A 21,093-nucleotide genomic window follows, 5' to 3' on the forward strand; every position below is an offset into this window, starting at 1 on the left:
AAATGATTTAGAGATATCTCTAAATGAACGGGAAGTTATTTCAAGATATCTCTAAATGACAGTTTGGCGTACCATGCTGGCAAAACATTATTTATAGATATCTGTAAATCAAATAGAGATATCTTTATTTCATTTTTAGATATCTCAAAATGAAATTAAGATACTGTATCTTCAAAAGGGTTTATTTACAGATATATTATATTAATTTAAAGATGTCTGCAAATGATTTACAGATATCTCTAAATATATCTTAAAATGCAATTTGAGATCTCTGAATGATAATTTGGCTTGTCATAGCAAACGGCCTCCAGATGCATATTTGATGTTTTAGTTTTGTTAATGCATATTTATTTGATGTTTTAGTTTTTTCCTCAAATTGAGAGTAGGTCATTTGGGCTGCATCATAAATTAGAAGAAATACGGTATTTAAAGTGACACAATAGACTTATAATGGCTTTTACCATTCAAAACCCCAAATCAGGTCAATGGGCAGTTGGGTCTTACTACACAACTAGAGTTAATGGTTTTGATCGGCTTGTGTCTGTCATGTTTGCAATGACCCTTGAACTAATATCATTGCTGTAGATATGTGTAACGTAGGAATCGTAGTAAAACACTGTTCTTTCATAACACCCTTCTCACAGTTTATACCCAGATCATTCTGAAACCTCTAGGAACAGTGCAAACACTGCAGACAGATTAGTGAACTTGCTGGGCGTGGGACATGGAGAAAATGAATATTATTATTATTATTTATTTCTTAGCTGACGCCCTTATCCAGGGCGACTTACAATTGTTACAAGATATCACATTATCTTTGCATACAATTACTCATTCATACAGTTGGGTTTTTACTGGAGCAATCTAAGTAAAGTATCTTGCTCAAGGGTACAGCAGCAGTGCCTCCACCAGGGATTGAACCTACGACCTTCTGGTCAAGAGTCCAGAGCCCTAACCACTACTCCACACTGGAGTATAGCTATGAGCTTTCATTTTGTAATCATGTCTACTGCAAAGCACAGTCAATTAACTCACTAAGTGAATGTACACACACTCCTTCTTCTGCAGGTATTTTAGCATACATACATTGCTTAATATGTGAGGCTTGAGGCCAAATAACACATTTTATAATCTGTACAAACACACATCAGTAACAAGCCAAAAAATCTCTTTCTGAAATAAAATATGCATTATCATGCCGAGGTCACACATTGAGAAGAACGATAGTTCCTCGTACAAGTTAGAAAAACTTGTTTGAAACTACCGAGATTGAGAGGAACGGTAGTTCCTCGTACAAGTTAGAAAAACTTGTTTGAGACTACCGAGAGTCTCTATAAAGCTCCAGGAGTTTTGGTGTTTTCACCATGTTGCAGCGTCAAAACTAAATCACTTAGAATTACCATCTGTACCAGTACCAAAATTACTTTCTTACATCAAATGTAAAAAAAAAAAACGTAAATACCTCTTATACACAATGAGATATAGGTCCTCAAACTAAGGTAAAATTGTTATTCTCCTCCTCCTTCTCCTTCTTCGTCGTCTTCCGTTTACTTTTTTTAAGAGTGTGTAGTGACTTTTCAAACAGAAAAGCTAAATAACTGGACATCTACCAATCATGTGATTCCACATGCTGGTCAATGTCAAAATAAACCAGGGAATGCAAACAGTTTGATATCCACACCATTTATATTGAACAATTTATTTATGTTTTAAAACGACACATATCGCAGGAAAAAAAAAAAAAAATTCCGTGGTTTGAACTTGCAACATGAAGAGCACACAGCCTAAGCCTGCTGCGCCACTGCGCAGTTGTTGAAATGTGTTAGATTTTTAAGTTTACATCCAAGCCTGACCAGCTTTTGCTGTAAACCAGAAGGTTCTGCTCGATTCTAGAAATGCTCTATTTCCTGTTTGAATAAAGTTGTTATACAATGAGACATTAGTGCTTCTTCACTTGTAGCACGTGTGGAGTAGTGGTTAGGGCACTGTGTTCTTGACTGGAAGGTCGTGAGTTCCATCCCAGGTAAAGGACACACTGCTGCTTTACCTATATTGGTCCCGTAAAAAACCCAACTGTATAAATGAGTAATTGTATGTAAAAAAAAAAATAACATCACAATTGTAAATTGGCCTGCATAAGGGTGTCTGCTAAGAAATAAAATAATATTTTTTCAGGCCTGGTTGGTACTTGGATGGGAGACTGCTTGGCAATACCAGGTACTTTAAACTTTTCTTTGGAGTTTTACTCAGTGGTGTACGAGGGTATATGCAGGTAAACAGCGTTTACCCACTTTGAATTTGGGCAATATATCGTTTACCCACTTCTTATATAAGGGATACAGAATTTACTCACTTCTACTCTCCTGTGATGTGCAAATGTGTTAAAGACAATATGTTTTAATGGCGAGCGTCTTGGTTGTGTTCAGAGAATGTGAGCGGATGGAAGCGGTGACAGTTCTCCTCACCGCTCATAATAATATCCTCCGCTCTGCTCCACTCTTTCTTTGCTCCGCTCGGCTCTTTCTTTCATTCTGCTCCACTCCCCCGCGCCAGACAAAATGGTATTAAAAATATATATATATATCTATATACATATATATATATATATATATATATATATATAATAATAACTAACTAGCTGTTTTCCCCCCCATAGTGTTGCCGATTGCAGATGAAAATATGTAATGTACATTCATAAAGGAATACCATTTACTTGTCCTTATTAATTGCATACTTGACTCAGGTAAAAGAAAAAAATCCCCACCTATGACCAGCAAAGAAAAACGCAGACATAAAGAAATTAAGTGCTCAGAGAAGTCATCTAATTGAATACGAAGACGCTTTCTCATTATTACTGTTCGGTACTGAAAAAATGCGTACATTTAAAACGTTGCATATGATTCGTATCAAATTAGCTTTATACAGGGCTTATTTGTATCTGAATATCTCATAGTGTGCTCAAAGCAACCCACGAACACATACAGACGTGCTCAAATTTGTTGGTACCCTTACAGCTCATTGAAATAATGCTTCATTCCTCCTGAAAAGTGATGAAATTAAAAGCTATTTTATCATGTATACTTGCATGCCTTTGGTATGTCATAGAATAAAGCAAAGAAGCTGTGAAAAGAGATGAATTATTGCTTATTCTACAAAGATATTCTAAAATGGCCTGGACACATTTGTTGGTACCCCTTAGAAAAGATAATAAATAATTGGATTATAGTGATATTTCAAACTAATTTGTTTCTTTAATTAGTATCACACATGTCTCCAATCTTGTAATCCAGTCATTCAGCCATCTCCAAGCAGCTTGATGTTCCTGTGACAACAGTTGCAAATATTATTAAGAAGTTTAAGGTCCATGGAACTGTAGCCAACCTCCCTGGGCGCGGCCGCAAGAGGAAAATCGACCCCAGATTGAACAGAAGGATAGTGCTAATGGTAGAAAAAGAACCAAGGATAACTGCCAAAGAGATACAAGCTGAACTCCAAGGTGAAGGTACGTCAGTTTCTGATCGCACCATCCGTCGCATTTTGAGCGAAAGTGGGCTCCATGGAAGAAGACCCAGGAGGACTCCACTTTTGACAGAAAAACATAAAAAAGCCAGACTGGAATTTGCTAAAATGCATATTGACAAGCCACAATCCTTCTGGGAGAATGTCCTTTGGACAGATGAGTCAAAACTGGAGCTTTTTGGCAAGTCACATCAGCTTTATGTTCACAGACGAAAAAATGAAGCTTTCAAAGAAAAGAACACCATACCTACAGTGAAACATGGAGGAGGCTTGGTTATGTTTTGGGACTGCTTTGCTGCGCCTGGCACAGGGTGCCTTGAATCTGTGCAGGGCACAATGAAATCTCAAGACTATCAAGGCATTCTGGAGCGAAACGTACTGCCCAGTGTCAGAAAGCTCTGTCTCAGTCGCAGGTCATGGGTCCTCCACCAGGATAATGACCCAAAATACACAGCTAAAAGCACCCAAGAATGGATAAGAACAAAACATTGGACTATTCTGAAGTGGCCTTCTATGAGTCCAGATCAGCAAAGTCTGATTTCTATTAAATATGGAATAAACAATGGTGGATGCCAATTACTTTTGTCAGTTTCAAGTTATTTCAGAGAAAATTGTGCATTTTTTCGTTTTTTGTGGAGGGGTACCAACAAATTTGAGCACGTCTGTATGAGTGAGTCGACGGGGCTGACAGACCACCCGTTTCTCACATTTTTATATGGCACAAATGCAGCTCCACAATCGGGAATATATATATATATATATAAAGTTTAGATGCAAAACGCGATGAGCTAAAACTGAGCTAAAAGCAGGATCAGTCATCTCACAGTGCCTACATTCTGATGGTCAATGTCCTTTGTCCTCAAAACACGATATACACCACGTTAAATACAACTCAATTGATCGTTTCTTTCCATAACAAGCTATACGCCAGGCTTCTAATTTAGCAAAATCTGACATATCCACTGAGCCAATCGGCGTGCAGTATCGCAGTCGAATGACCCTATTGGCAGCGCCCAGGAGGTATAATAGCATATTTAATCTTGTAAATTGTGATTTTATGATTAAATGATGAATAATTTAAAAAAAAATGCAACAAAGTCAATTTTCTAACGGGGTGTAGCTATGGTGAATAAGCATTCACAAATAATGCTTAGAAAACTGTCACTCGATCAGATCTGTGAAACCTCCCTCACTTTTCTTATACCAATACAGTATTGGTGAGCTATTGGGGCAACCTTGTCAAGCATCAAGCAAATAGGCACACTTGGAAAGGTGCTGGGGCCCAACATTCACACAATTGTTGCTTCTAACTTGGCTTCTTTTTTTCATCGCTTCACTTTACATTGAAATGCTCATGTACAACTTCAAGGGGATTGTGACCATTCCCTTATCAACTCAAAAGTCACATCTGCAACAAAACACATTGGCAATGCACAACCAAAAAAAATGCTCCAACACCCCAGCCCTGGGTCTGCAATGCCTGCCCCATCAACTGTCACTTGGAGTGATAAAGTGGAGCGATCAAAAAAAAGAAGCCAAGTTAGAAGCAACAATTGTGTAAATGTGGAGCCCCAGCACCTTTCCAATTGTGCCTATTTACTTGATGCTTGACCAGGTTGCCCCAATTGCTTCTCCTAACTTGGGCTTTTGTGTTTGATATCACCACTTTAAACGGCTGTTGTGTTTTTCTAACTTGTTTTTTTACATTAACTTGTTATAGATATAGTAGTATTTAACACATGCAAATAGACTGAAATCTCTAGCACTAGTCTGAATTCTCTTTTTGTGTCCTGCAAGTTGGTTAAACTGGATATGACAGAGAAATACATTCAGGCAGACTTTACTCATTTGAGTCAGCAACTGTTACACCACGAGCACATCCTGTGTGACGGGGAGTTAAACAGGACAATGGTACTAAGAATACCCCTTATGCTACCCCCTGGCTAAGTGCAGTCTTGTATCAGCTACCCTGTAGAGAAATGTGGAGATTGCATCTTAAGACTGGGTTCAGATCTTTGCTCAAAAGAGAAAGCTGCATTTCCACTGCCAGACATATTTCTGGTAACCTTTCTTAATGAGCTATGCCATGGATTGTTCTTTCCTTCATCACTCAGTGAGACTACAGACTGACTGACCACGGCTCAAAAAGGAAAAAGATCAACTTGAATCTACAGTATATGTGACACAGTAACATTGTATAGGTGTGTACTGCTTTAGAGAATAATACTTTTTACAGGGTTATTGCTATTGAAATATACTTACATGTTGTTCATTTCCATTCGCTATACCACATATATGGATATCTTATAGCAAACATGTATTTTCCTTCTCATTGTGTAGTGTTAACATAGGCACCGACTATTATAGTGCAGGTTGGTAGACCTTCAAAGAAACCTTTTTATACATAACAAAATGAACAAAACTTTCAAGCTGTTCCGTAACAAAAACAATTATTTTCAATATTAATGCTGCTTTGCATTGGTTGCCCATCTCCTATACTGTAGGATTGATTTTAAGATCCAGTACTTTAAGTGCAGTACAGAAACCAGGGACACATTGGAAATTCAGTGGAGAAAGACTTAGGACAGTGGAAAGGAGACACTTCTTCATACAGAGAGTGGTGAATGTATGGTATGGTTTACCTAGAATAATTTGGGTCCTTTAAGACCAAACTTGACAATGTTTTCAGATCAATCAGCAACTAAAAACTGGAGGGGCTTAGATGGGCTGCATGGCCGCCTCTCGTTTGTAAATGTTCTATGTTCTTAAGAGTTTTGGGGAGTAGAAATGGAATATTGAGAGTAGGGAACTGAGCTGGCCTGCACTGAAGAAGGGCTGTTGCAATGTTATGAGCCATTGGTAGAATGGAAACATCTTTTTATTTAACAGTTGTATCACAGCTATCTGAACCAATACACCTACAGTAGCTGAGAGCTATTGTATCAAGAACGAGGTGTAAGATTGTATAAAACTGTACACGTTCAATATGTGTGGTGAGTGGTCACCTTGATAGGCCCTTTATTAATACTTATTGGGAAAATTAATATAATAATTAGTTTATTTGTGATTTAATAACAGACTTTTGTAATTAAGGTACTAAATGAAAATCTTAAACAAAATGGACAGGACCAAATTGTATACAATATTATTTTTCCTGTGCTCTTCCTGTGGTTATACTAGGCATTTACATTGTTTACCCTAGTCTATTAATATGGCTTCTTCTTCAAATGTCTTAAAAAGCCTCAGTATGGGTGACACACTGACTCACACAGCCCAGCCCCTCCCCTGTACCCACTGCAAAGGGTGTGGACTCACAGAAAATGCAGCTGGTTCTCATCTCTGCTTCTAAACAATCACGTCATGTGCTTCTGCTTTCCTGGGTACATGCAGCTCAGTGGTTAGTGTTGGGCTGCAATGTGAACGGTAGTGAGTTTGAGTAGCTCATTGGTTATATTGGACTGCAGTGTGGAAGATAGTGGGTTTGAGTAGCTCAGTGGTTAGAGTTTGGGGTTGCAGTTTGGATGGCAGTGGGTTTGAGTAGCTCAGTGGTTAGAGTTTGGGCAGCAGTGTGGGAGGTAGTGGGTTTGAGTAGCTCAGTGGGTAGAGTGCTGGGCTGCAGTGTGGGAGGTAGTGGGTTTGAGTAGCTGGGAAGGTGGATTTATTTTTTTTAGCACCTCACTTACTTAGAGAATCATAGAAGTGAGCTCTGGATTCCTTGAAATATGCCTGTTAAATTTGACTGGCACACCCCTGTGTGCAATCAGAAAGCAGTGGCTGAGGCCTCTTAGAGTTATAATATCAGAGAGCAGTCTCCATCCAGTCCTTGGGGTAGCACTTTACATTATGTCTCTAGTTACTGTGTATTTACATAGTAGTTACATTACGGTGGCCATCGACACGTTTTCATAAAGTAATAACATGAGGTTTAATTTATCTTTCAACTAAAGCCACCCTTGGTTATATGTTTGTAAGTTAACACACCACAATCAGTTATGTCAACCAAATGTAAACGACTTTTATTCTGTCTGCCACACCCTGTTGTTTGTTACAATAACGTGAATGCCTTCAAATCCCTCATCAGCTAAAACAGAGTTAATAGACAGAAGTGGCATCTTGAAACTCCCCCCCCCCCCCCTTCTTAGTCTTGCACAATTATTCAAGTGTGTCTCTGAACTGGTGACAGGAAACTGAAACTATGCAGCAAGGTAACCGCAAACCCCTCCCTTTATCTGCTGAAACAAAGCAGAGCCAAGCTTCCTTCAGCGAGATCACAACCTGGGGCGGCCCCTCCCAACCACACATCGGCAATGTGATACAAAGAAACGGTTAGGAAAATCAGAGGGGCTCTGCACATGTTCTTTTATATATGTTGCACACTTATAAAGTGTATATATCCTAATCCCAGGGGTTAAAGGAATGAGTTATGAAGGTATATTTAGAGAATGTAGTTAGTTTAGAACAAAGAACAATGGGGGGGGGGGGGGGGGGGGGTCTTGATTGTAGTCTTTATAATCTTAAAAGCAGTTGACAAAGTTAAACCAATAATTGAAAAGTAGCACATCAACCAGGACCAGCGAGCACAGTTGCAAATTAATCAGAGAGAGATTTAGGATAGAGGGTAGCCTAGGAGACACAGAGAGTGGTTTGGATATAGAACGGGTTACCTAGACATGACAGTGATGCTGATCCATTACCATTCCGTTAACATGATCAACCAGCTACAAGGAATCGGATAAGCACTGATGGGCTGAATGGTCTCCTCTCGTTCTTAAATTTTCTTTAAGTTCTTTGTTCTTAAAAATGGCATTCCTGTTTATTATGTAATATAAAAAAGCAAAGTTAACCCTAACTAATGCTTTAAGTGCAGCACAATTAAGTGGAGATAGACTTAGGACAGAGGGAAGAAGAAGCTTCATGAAACAGAGTGATGAGGGTATGGAATGGGCTGCCTAGTCATGCTATTCATGCTGAATCATTGGGATTCTTAAAGATCAAATTAGAACTTGACTAGGAACCGGACGAGCACTGATGGTCTCCTCTCATTTTTAAATATTCTTTGTTTTTTGTTCTTAAAAATGGCCTTCAATCATGCAGTAAAGACATCAGATCTGATACTTTGGCAGAGGGCCGATAGTAGATGCTCTTTTGGAAGGTGCTTCCAACTGGGATTGTCAAGTTACTGATGTTTCACAAAAGTGATGATGCATCTAGAAAAGACTGTGCTGCAGATGTGTACTGACACTTCAGTGTTTCACAGAAAGAGTGATCCACTACTGCTGTATTTTTCATCTTCTAAGGCAAGGGTGTCACTCAGTTTAATCAAGAGCCTTATTCTTATTTGATATTTGATTTGCTGGACTGTTACTATTGATGATAATTGGAGTGTTAATGCTGCTAGTCGAATAAATACCCAGGGGACTTACAGTAGTGTGGGGGGTTTGGGGTGTTGTCTTCAAAATACCGGATTTTTAAATGACTGGTATTTACCAGTATACTGTTAGGTTATGAGACTCTCCCTACTGAAGTGGCCATAGTTAAATAGTTAAATAGTATTTGTTAGATGATCCCTGAGTCGCCCTGCAAGGGTCATGACCTGTGTTGTGCAGCCAGCACAAGATGATGTAGTTTGTTCTAGTTAGTAATTATTCTGGCTTGTACAATAAACGCTATTGTTGAATGGAATCACAACTCTCTGTGTAGATTTTCTTATACATTATCACAGTGTATGTTACAATCATGTGTCACCTGTACAACATGATAAACTCATGCATGGTAATTCAATTAGCCACGTACCTTTAAAGACACACCCTTAACATCACACTGATTTCAAGGAACAATATTTTCTTGTGGATCTGAAACTTTAAATCTGAACCAGTAGAAGTAAAAAATAATAAAAATATAGTGCCACCAGCCTCTAATTTGTAGCACAGCATTGTCACATTTAGAAACAGATCTTAGTATGTAAGATTGCTGGGGCTCTGTGCTGTAGCCTGCTGGGTTGACATGAATGTATAGTGTATTCCATTGCCTTCCTGTTCAATCACATTTCTTTTTGCAGAGTATATTCTGAGCTACATTTGGAGAAGTATGAGTTCACCTGAAACTTAGAACAAATGCCAGTGACTACAGGCAAAGAAACATGTGCTGTCACTTACTTCACAATGACTGCAGAGAGAAAGAGAAAGAAATATGAAATAAGGGGTCTAGTTATCATGCTTGGTACCTGGCAACTACATCTCTCTGCATACCACGATTAACCAATTCATCCAATGCTGTGAACAGGAATCGACATGGAATATATATGGTTTAGTTTTAAAATTTAATTTTGTGATTTGTTAAAATGCCATCTCTTTGGCTTCAGGCAATATAATCACTATATGCCCCCTCAGAACAATCGTTCTTAACTCCAGTCCATATTTGTATAATGTATATCCTGACATTTTCTATTACTCTGAAATTAAAGTGATGTCATCTTTATTACATGCCCTCGTTCACCTCCTTTAATCCAGATCTTATCGAAGACGGATGCTGCAGGCAATAAGACCAGGCTGTAAAAAACCCTAGACCGCACCCACTAAGATCTGATATATAATAATATTTGCACAGATGCTTTTATATTAACACATATGTTGTTTTAAACAGAACTAGAAGCAAGATGCAAAAGAGGAAACTGAAGAGCAGACTGAGCAGACTCAGCATCCTTTCACAATGTATGATATCTCCTGAAACAAACCCTGTCATGGTAGACCTAAACAGAAACAGGGCTGAAATACCAAACCAATCTGCAACCCTGTATATGTAAGTGTCACAAAGACAGCCGGAGTGGGTGGCGTCAGACCAGATCCAGGAAATAAAACGACAGAGACTTGGGGTTTTGGTGAAGCTGAGCGCGTGATCACGCTCAGCATTTAATAATTAACAGACAGAACAGAAAATAAAAGGTTTGAACACAAAACAGGACACGGCACTTGCGCCAAAATAAACAGACAAACAAAACGGACTACACAGACAAAACATGGTGAGCAGATTTAACTACTATTACTATTACAAATATTACCTCCGTCTCCTATCCCGTTCTCCACTCACCGAACACACAACCCCGAGTGAATGAAAATGTGTCTATATATACTGTTGTGCTGGGATTCAATTACTAATTAATTATTCACTTGAATCCCAGCACGTGAATGAATTACGTGCAACCCCGTGCTCACATATTACATTTAACCAGCACGTGAAGTGATTTGTGCCCTCCTCGTGCCTAAATACAAATCTACATTTTTAAATACATGTGAAACACAGACCCGTTTATATCCCGTGTACCAATCTCTATACACCAACATTAACACACGCAACATACAACATATAACACACACATGCACACAGGGGCGGGGCACATTGCCACAGTAAGATATAAACCATGATGAACCATGTGGTTCCCATGAAATATACCACGGCTGGGGTGGTGATAAGGCTTGAGGCATAAGCCAAGGGCCTTTAACCACCCCAGAAGTGCTATATATCATCGGAACCACATGGCCCGAAGTGGTTTATACCACTTATAAAATGGCTACCTGTCATTTAAATTAATTAAAATAATTTAAACACATTTTAAATTAAGACAGAATCAGAAACTTTTATTGTGTATACATCTGCATTGTAATATAGTCCCAAATGTAATTTAATTTAATCAAATAAATTGCACATGTCCTTTTATTGTGAATTTCTGCATCGAAAGTGGCATCTCACTAGAAACTAGAGGACTGAGCACATCCTGATGATGGGCGGAGTTTCAAAAGACACTGGAATTTGTTGATTATTTTTTCACCATAGGGTCTTTCAAATTTAGTCTCTCTAACGTGGCACATGGACGTGCAGTTAATTTAACATTTCTAGAACACAAGAATATAGATCAGAGAAGGGAGCACGTATGAGGGTTCTTTCATAAGAGGACCCCTCTGTTGGGTTAGTTCTCTCTTTGAACTGCTTAAGAACTTGCTGAAATATAAATTCCTTGAATTGTATGAATATCAAAATATTCCAATCAATATATAGCCCAAAAGCCTATATTTTATTATGACCTAAGAGTCTATATTTTATTATATTTCGTATTGTAATATGCTAGGAGTCTTGCTCTTACTAGTATTTTATTTAGTGTGCCTCCCCTCACACAGAACGTCCTAAGTTCTTCATCTGGGAATAACCAGGCATTGAGTCTTTATGAAAGTTTTCATATTTGCGCAGTAATCCATCCTTTTTATATTTTTTTATATAAGGTAGAGATAGAACATAATTTGGGAAGATTTGGTTCTGGTGTGTTACTTGCACCCTGTTTTATAGAAATAACAATTAAGATTATCCCACAGAATGACAGTCTAACTACAGTTTTGTGTATAATCAAATCCTCCTTGTTGTAGTTCCTCCACAAACTTTCAATTATCCTATAATATTGTTTCAGCTCCCCTTGGCCCCTTGTTTCATATACTGGTAGCTAGGGGGGCTCTCCTTAGTGATTAAGTATGCTCGTCTGGTTCCTAGGAGCTGATTGATCTCAAAACTTTGTCAGTTGGGTCTTAAAGGATCCCACTGAGGTATTGGTTAGGGTTAGGATTTTGTCAAGCCCTTCTATGATTTTAAAGACTTTAAAATTATTTTCTTTGTTCTTAGCTAAATACATTCAGTTATTTAAGCCCATGTGTTTCATGGTTCTCTCGGTCATCTTTCATTATTAAGCATCCCTGTGAGTAGAGCTTGTATGTAAATCCACTAAAATCAACTGATCATTTCTAATAAACTTTGTGGAAATTCCTTGGGCAAAATCAATGCCATATTTGAGTCATGTGACTTTTGGTTTCTAGTTGATGAAGACCTAATGCTTTGAGATATTGACTTCATACTCAGTGTCCAGTAGAAATGTAACATTTCACTGCTACATTTTGGCCATCACTGATATCAACCTTTTAACATATCCATTTTACTTCATCTTTACAAACTATTAGATCTGATGTGACTTTCTTAGATTATGCCCCCAGGGATGCCTTGTTTCTGTTCACAATTATTATCTTTTTAACTGTTCTGAAAGCGGAATTATTTAAATCTCACATGGTTCCTCCATTTTTCAACCATCTATTTATCCATGCATTCAGTTTACGAGAGTTGCCATTCTCCTTACACTATGCCCCCCGGGATGCTTTGTTTTTGTTCATCAATGTCTCGTATTCATCGGTTCCCTGTTTATACTGTTAGAATCGAGGTCTATTCCAATCATATATCAATAATGTTTTTGCATAGGGGTTTCAGAAACAGTCAATTCAATGCTGAAATTCTGTATCAGATGTGTCAAATGATAGCCTAAGTATCTCGATTCATTTGCAGTACTGTAGGTTGGGAGTCAGGATCTACAAGGCATGGACTGGATTAAGACAGTCATTTGACAAGCTAAGGTTACATTTAAATCTGAATATTATTTCGGCAGAGTGTGAGTACAACCAAGATGACAACACATTGGTCCAGAGCAAGGGTTAAAAAATCTGAGCATCAAGATCCTGAGGCTTCCTGGGTTTTTAGGGTATTATTAATTATTTACCCAATGAAGAACTGGAAGGAGTTTAAATTGGTTCAATAGTAGTTAAGGATATATGTGCAAAAAACACCTGGAAGACCCAGAATTGTGTGGCCCTGGTCCAGCAGGACCTGGTTTATTGAGCACCACACCAGAAGGGTGGTGTACCATGGTGTTTGAATAAAGAACACCTTATCCCTTTCATGAGCTTAGATACAATTCACAATCCTCCACACAGGTTCTAGCTGTTATTATTTATTTTATCATCTGCCGTTAGTTCTCATTTTGCATTCAAATCTATTTTTGTTGTAACCTATGTACCCCCACATTTTCCAGATTTTCTTTTTTCCTGGCCAAAATGTTTCATCAGTATTATTGAAAAGGCTGTCGTAATTGAGTGCTTTAAAAAGACACTGTGTGTCATTTCATTCTTAGAACATATCTGTTGCCTTTTGTTGGTAAAAAAAAAGAAGTGGTGCATGCTTTCATGCTGTTAATTTCCTCCTAAGAGAAATACTTGAAAAAAAATCCATGTCAGGATCTCACCCTGACAAACACCTGCCAACTGATTTTGAATAGCAATGCAATAGTTTTGTATTAAGAGGAAATGGCAGCACAGGGATACCTGTAGCTATAATATGTATGAACCAGAGGGATAACAATATCACTGTTTGGCACATAATATTATATGAGCCAGTACACACTGGTACTCTATTGCAGTAGCATGGTACCAGCAGTGTGCTGCTGTATCAGGGCCACTGTGCAATAGTTTTTAGGTTAAAGGTTTCTGTAGGGTAATATCATTGGCATTATTGATTGTGAGCTGGGATAGTGGCTGTTTTGAGGGGGAGGGGATGAACTGTTGTCCTTTTCTGTATGACCTATATACAATATAGCAAACAGCATTGGGATGTGTATCAGCAATGCCGAATGGAAATCTGTAGGGATACATCTTTCCCCCCTTGGAAGCTGCTTGTCATTCCTCTTGAAACTCCTCATTCGTGACAGTGAATATGGATTTATTAACGGAACACCCCTGACTACAACCTGCAAACAAAAAAAAGTATTGAAAGACTACATTTCTTAATGTATTCAAATAATAGTTCTGAACCCTGAGATGCAAATTATAACCTAAAGTCGCTCCAAATTTGTGTTTAATATGTGGAACAGCTCTTGTGAAAATTATTTTGAATTTTAACATGGCAGTAAAACAAATCACAATCAGATACATATAGGAATTATGATGTCTTTGTAGAGTAGATCACAGGTATTTGGTTACAGAAATCAAAACCCAGTACTGGCTAACAGGGTTATATCAGTCCTGTCTGATATAAAGCTACAGTTGCAGAAAGTTTACAAAGTAAGTAGGGTGCATATTTGTCCTTGAATGCAGGTCTCTTGTTGCCTATCCCAGTTTTGCAATAGGAAGAAATGTAAGAGGCAAAGCTAAATGCGGGCAAGTGCAGGTGCCTGTGCTTATTTTGGGAACAGAAAAAGGCCTCAGGCTGTTGAAATGCAGTTGGGTTTTTTTGAGCTGTGAAATATAGGACAAATTCTCTGTATTAATATAGAACGTTTGTGCCACTGGGACTGAGATTGTGGTCCCTGATCAAACACTGGGCTGGGCACTTCTGTACAGAAAGTTCAGCACAACAAGGCTGGAAATTCACAAGGGCAAAGCAGACAGTAGTGATACAGAGCGTATAGAAACTACCACACAAGTCCTAAGTACTTACGGTAACCATTGTATTATTAGTATTGTATTATTATATTGAATATTTGGTTGGTTTGGAGGGCAAAAGTATAGTCAATTACATTTAAATTAAATATTGTTGGCCACAGAAGTTAATGAAGCAGGACGGTAACCATTATATTTCATTACAAAGCAGAGTGTATAGTGTGTGTGTGTGTGTGTGTGTGGGGGGGGGGGGTTCAATTGAAGTCGAACAAGTATAGGGGGGAGCACAGCTACAGCGGGGGCAACTATGCTCAGGTTAAGCCACCACCATGCCATGCAACTCAAATGTAATGTTTCCCAATGTTACACTAGTTTAACAGCACAGGTTATTTTATTGGGAAAGAGCAATGCATGAACCACAAGAAAAGCAGAGGACAAGCAAAATGGAGCTCAATGTTTTTATTTATAAGATAAAATATGCTTTTTGCATTTACAACCAGTGATTATATCAAATTGATCATTTTGCAGGGCTTCATAAAAACAGAGGCATATTAGTTAACATCAGCTACACAAATTACAGACACTGTCGTTCACAAGTCAGCATCACAGGCTGTAAAGCACTGAAGGGCACCTAAGCAGAACAAAACAATCCAGATTTAGTTACATTGATAATTGGAGATGTGGTTGAGGATTCGATCAACGAAATATAATCAAATCAAAATAAATCAGAGCTCCAAACAGGGAAGAAAACCTAGCGAGTCCCCAATCACCTCCATTGGTTAAAGAATTCTATTCTCACAGCTATCAAAGAAAGGAACTGGATTTTTAATTTACAGGCTAAACAATCACATAGGAGCCATTCTAGATCTCCCCCTACCCTCTCACTACAGTCAGAGCCGGTGGGCTAAGAATGCAGCAGCAGCAGAAACACATGAGCTACAATTGCTATATGCGGATACACACCACCGCCAGTATACGCTACAGTTTATAAACTTCACATACGGCTCGTATGAGGTGCCATTTGGGACATAATTCACCCACTGATATTCACATACACTATATACTGAGACGCATACACAATATACTGAGATGCATACACAATATACTGAGACGCATGCACTGTATACTCAGACAAATACACTATATACTGACATTACTTGCTTATACACTCTATACTGAGATTGGGCGTCCATGCTCACACAAGCAGCTCGTTATCCTGAACGTCCTCCCAGCTCTCTCTCTCTCTCTCTCTCTCTCTCTCTCTCTCTCTCTCTCTCTCTTACATACCAATATAAAATAATCAAAGTGCAATCAAAAATAACACATCTTAAATCATTATTAATACAAAATAAAGTGTAAAGAAAGCCAACCCTGTTACATCAGGTACAAGGACTTTGACCCAGATCATGTGGTCATTGTGTTTTACAATACTCCATAAACAACCAGTCAAATTAATGAAAAAAGAGAGCAGGGAGGGGCATAAGTCAGACACTATTTGTATAGAAAGAACATAGGTAATGAAGTTAATGGGTTCTGCTTTCAAAATCATTTATTTGTATCTGTATTGTACCTGAAACTATAGTGAGAACAATATATTGCTATTGCAGTTCCTCTTGTTACAAAGATAGAAACATCACTTCTACTCTTTGCTATACTCTCCTATGTCAGAGTTAATTCCAAACATAAAGGTATTAAATTAGCAATCAATTGCTAATTAATTAATTAGGCACACTTTAAAACAAATGGCCCCAAAAGCTCAAGTACTATGACTGGATTACCAGATTTAATCTTGGGCCTATTAAACCAAAAAAAGGGTGCTTTTGACATATGGAGTAACTGCTGTCCACATTAAATTGAGACCAATCTCTCCTTGCAAATTGATTCACAACCATAGAATAAAGATTATGAGTTTTGATTGCTATCAAAAATGCTGGAAACCTTTATTTTGCTTTTGTAGGGACTGGACTAAGATGATGAAACTGTAAAACCAAAGGCATTTATTTCAGTGTTCAGCCTTTGGTTACTTCCCTTAAAATGCACCTTTACTCAATATGCAAAGAAGAAAAAGGAAATTATGTCATAACGGACTGTGTTCAGCAGGAAGTGATACCAGAGGATGCAGCCTCTGCAGACCAAGAGATAAAGGTCACCTAACAGGGGGGAGTAGAGATGAGACTGGATTTCATTAAACTGTAATTGTGATTCATATTTATTGAATGATGCATTCCATACATCATTCCAGGGCCAGCACCAGTGCCAGGTTTTTGTGGGCTCTGGGCAATGGACCTCCAGTGGACTCCCCACTATCACCACCAAATCAAAAATACTTTTCTATCAAAAAGGTTTTCATAATCAGTAGTCCCTCGCTAAACCGGACAAATAAAATATTAATTTTGTAATAAATACAGTAGTAAAATCAAATTAATACCTGTAGCGCACTTTCTTTTTACTTTATCCTACTGGTAACACAAAATAAATCATGCTGCTGCATTTTACACATTACTGTACTGTGTGAAAATAGTAAAAGATTATTTTAAATTAAAACTAAATGATTTTAGTGTATTTTCTTTTTTACTGTAGCCTACTGCACAATTAACAGAAAACAGAACAGACCATTTACAAAAATAATCATTTTTAAATTTACATAGAAAATTTGAGTGTGCTTATTGCAGTTTTTTTTTTTATTTTCATTTCTTTTCCTTCCATTTTTTACACCCAGTTTTGTGTTTCTTTTTTGGCGGTTCCAGAGATTCAGCAGGTTTAATTTTTGATGGATTAAAATCGTACAATTATAATAGGTGTTTAGGCGTTATGATAATAGAATACGTTATGATAATGAGGCCCGACAAAATGCTTGTCAAATGAAAGTCTTGATTGTTAGAAAGTAAATGTGCCACATTTGTATAATTGTATGTCAAGGTCAGCCAATAGCTTTCAGCTTTACGAAGAACTGGGGAGGACAAAGTCAATAGGGAGTGAGAAGAGGCGGGACTAAGGGAACTGGACGCTAGCGATCTAATTTAGAACCACTCCTGAGGTGGTCTCGAGTCTGGTTCTCGAGTACGGTATTAAACGCTGCGTAGTGTAGACGCTAACCGTATTCAGCACTTTTAAGCCGGTTTAAAGGCATAGTGTGGACAGGGCCTAAGACCCCAGTTCTACACACACTGGTCAAATAATTGTTTTCTTTACTCACACAGAGTTGTTTTGTTGAGTTGTATTCATTCTGAAGACTAATATCTCCTGGCACACTGGATGCACCCTGTAGCTTAATTAGTTATTCAATAGATAGTATTGAGCATCATAAACAGAGTCATTAAGCAGCAAACAAAAAATAAAACGTTGAGATGCCAGAATAATACAATTTATTAATTTACCAAGATATTAATAGTGTCAATACTAGTTTTACAAATATAACCCTAAAGTACTAATACAATAGCTCCAGTTTCATAGTGAAAAATAAATTAAAATAAAAAAAATAAAAACTGTACTGGTCTGCTGTCTGTGAGTTTTGATACCTCTATACAGGTCTGCAGTGGTAAGGAACCAAACTAACAAAAACACAACAGTAGAGCAAAAATGTGCAACATTCCATTTTCCATATTCAGTTTTTATTGTGAGATTTACTCCCATGGTTATTGTATCGTGTAATTTTCATATTGTGGCAAGCCTACACTCAAGCAATAATGCTTAGGATGTGAAGCAACCAGTTTGGTTTGTGTAGACTCTTCCCATATATCAAGTGGGTAGTGAAGGTAGGAGGTGAGTGAAACTGGATTGCATTTAACTACAGCATTTTTGGGGAAATGACCTTAACATCAGAAATCTTATAGTTCTCCTGTTGGAGAGAGGAAATGGGTTTCCTTGCAATAATATTCACCCTAATGGTTTTCTTTCTGTTTTATTTTTCCAGAATTCAATGAATTTGCCTCCAGACAAGATGAAACTTCTCAGCCAGTATGACAATGAGAAGAAATGGGAGCTGGTCTGTGATCAGGTAAGAGTTGCTGGTGTGTGTACGCAGGACGTGCCTAAAAACAAGAACGGTTATTAAAGGAGGATCTTTCAGCCAATCGGAGTGAATGTTTAATCAGCTCATCAGCTGTATTCTACATCACAGAGAAACCCAATTTATGACATCAACCATAGCATTTTGAGTTGAGTCGTATGATTAGTATCGGTATGGTTGACATCACCTGCTTTAAAAAATCAATACCTGAGGCACCTCTCAGAATTCCATACAACTGCAAGGTCCATTCAAAGTGGTGACATCACAATCGTCCGCGTACGTCAGCCACTTAACAGTATTATTAACAATAAAGCAGTATATGAGTTTTAGGACTATGAGTGTCTGTGTACAGGGTTATACACACTCCCTTTCAGTCTCAGTCCATAAACTCTACTCTCTATTCCATATTTAACAATATTTAGGTTTAAAAATGTTTAAGGGTGTTTGTGACAGTAAAAGAGTTCTAATTAGTTTCCTGAGCATGTGGACATTTCCAAGAAGGGCCCGTGACATTTATCTTCACTTCCCACCTTGACATTAATCTTCACTTCCCACCTGTCCTCCTCGCTAAAGAGTGTCAATGGAAACTATTCTGGATGTTATTCTCTTGATTTCTAAATGTAGTACATCATTAAGCAAATGCATTGAATTGTAAAGACATTCATTAATTCAATGCAATTTAAAGATAAACTAGAATGTAGTCATATTTTGATGGTAAAAGCCTTAAAAGGCAGCTAGGTATGGGAATAAAATATGTCAATTTAAGTAATGTATACTTCTTGTTGTTTAAATCACTTTGTGTACCATTTTTGTTTTTGTTTATTTGTTTTTAAATAATGTTTTGCTCTGTCTTCTCTATAAAGTATGTACCATTACCCTTACACTCTAGTCAAGCAGAGATGTGTGAGTGTACGGGCAATGTTGTGTGTTACACTGCCGTACGGATTCAGTCCTGTCCGCTGTCGGTGAGAGAAGATGAGGTTAAGATCTAAAACCACGAATGACGAATGACGTAGAAGAAACAGTCTTTTTTGCACTGTGGTTCAGATGCTCGCTTGCGGTGCGCAGGGTCCATCCTGTTGCATGCGCTCTAGAGACACTTTATATTTCGGAGTTTTAAAAAAAGGCACTAGGATGTAACTGCAACAGAAAATAATATACAACGTCTTCTAAAACAAGAAGACCACACCAGATAACTGAGGTATTCAAACACATAGCAAGTTGTTCTTGAAAATGGCTTTTAGATTTAAGTTGTATGGCCGTTCACCTCTAAACAAGTTGTTTTTTTTTACCATGGTAACACATATCACCTCTAAACAAGCTGTTTTTTTACCATGGTAACAGATATCACCTGTAAACAAGCTGTTTTGTACCATGGTAACGGATATCACCTTGAAATAACACAGCTCTGTCACTTCCTTCTGATTCTTGTCTGTGGCAGAAACGGATGACACTGGGGAAGTTTCCACTGGTTATTTCTGTAGTTCACAAAACATAGCAACACAAATATGTTTTTCAAACTGTTATTATCAAAAATGTTAATGTAATGATTTCCTGTTAATATCATAATCTATCGCATTTATGACACTATAGACGTAAGACACCTTTGTTTTTTGTTGGGTTTCTTGGCAGTAATGCTAGAAATACTAAAAGAAACTTAAATTCAATGACAAACGGTTTGATTTAAAATGATTTAAGATTCACTACATATACCAGAGTGTGGACTCCACCCCTGGTCTCTTAATGGCCACATTAAGAGGAGTGGGCGTGTGCTAATTATCCATGATGGGACATTGAGCTTGCAGAGGTGTGAGAGGCGAGTTAGTCACATAGGCTAGAAGCAAATAAACAAATAGAAATAAGTAACATAAAATAAAGATATAAGAATTGGCAGTAACTTATATTCAACCATAAGAAATGCTCTTAATATGGCATTACATTGCTACACTAGGTTAAAGCAGTTAAATACTTATAATGGTCTTGAATTATAAGTACATACACTTATTATACTGTTTCATTCTTATGCCTTGTGGTTGTGTAGCTGGACAGTCAAGGCTGGCTCTCGGCAGGAACAGCATACCCAGAAGACAGGAGATTGCAGCTTTTAGTTTAGTGCTTTTTAATGCACATTTATTTAACAACAAATTAAACAAAACATGTAAACAAAAATCACCCAAAATAAAGCACTGGAGCTGAAGCAATCGCAGGGCTGAACCATGCAGAACACATGCTCCGGCATGTATCCTGAACAAGAGCCCAGAACAAAGCCACTAGCTCCAATCATTTATCCCATGTGAGTGCGACCACAATCCGCACATGGATTCTGCA

General features: G+C 37.9%; 1 protein-coding gene across 3 annotated transcripts in view; it reads left to right on the top strand.

Moving 5' to 3' along the window:
- Positions 1 to 21,093, top strand: part of LOC117433319 (formin-like protein 1) — an 81,606-nt gene that overhangs the window by 19,479 nt on the left and 41,034 nt on the right. For all 3 annotated transcript variants that reach the window (XM_059006626.1, XM_059006625.1, XM_034055454.3), the window contains exon 2: positions 18,670 to 18,753. In XM_059006626.1, coding sequence (XP_058862609.1) covers positions 18,676 to 18,753 — 78 coding nt within the window. In that variant the 5' untranslated portion in view covers positions 18,670 to 18,675. The remainder of the gene's footprint in view (positions 1 to 18,669; positions 18,754 to 21,093) is intronic.

The sequence above is a fragment of the Acipenser ruthenus genome, chromosome 33 (genome assembly GCF_902713425.1).
Source record: "Acipenser ruthenus chromosome 33, fAciRut3.2 maternal haplotype, whole genome shotgun sequence".
In the NCBI taxonomy this organism is placed as follows: Eukaryota; Metazoa; Chordata; class Actinopteri; order Acipenseriformes; family Acipenseridae; genus Acipenser; species Acipenser ruthenus.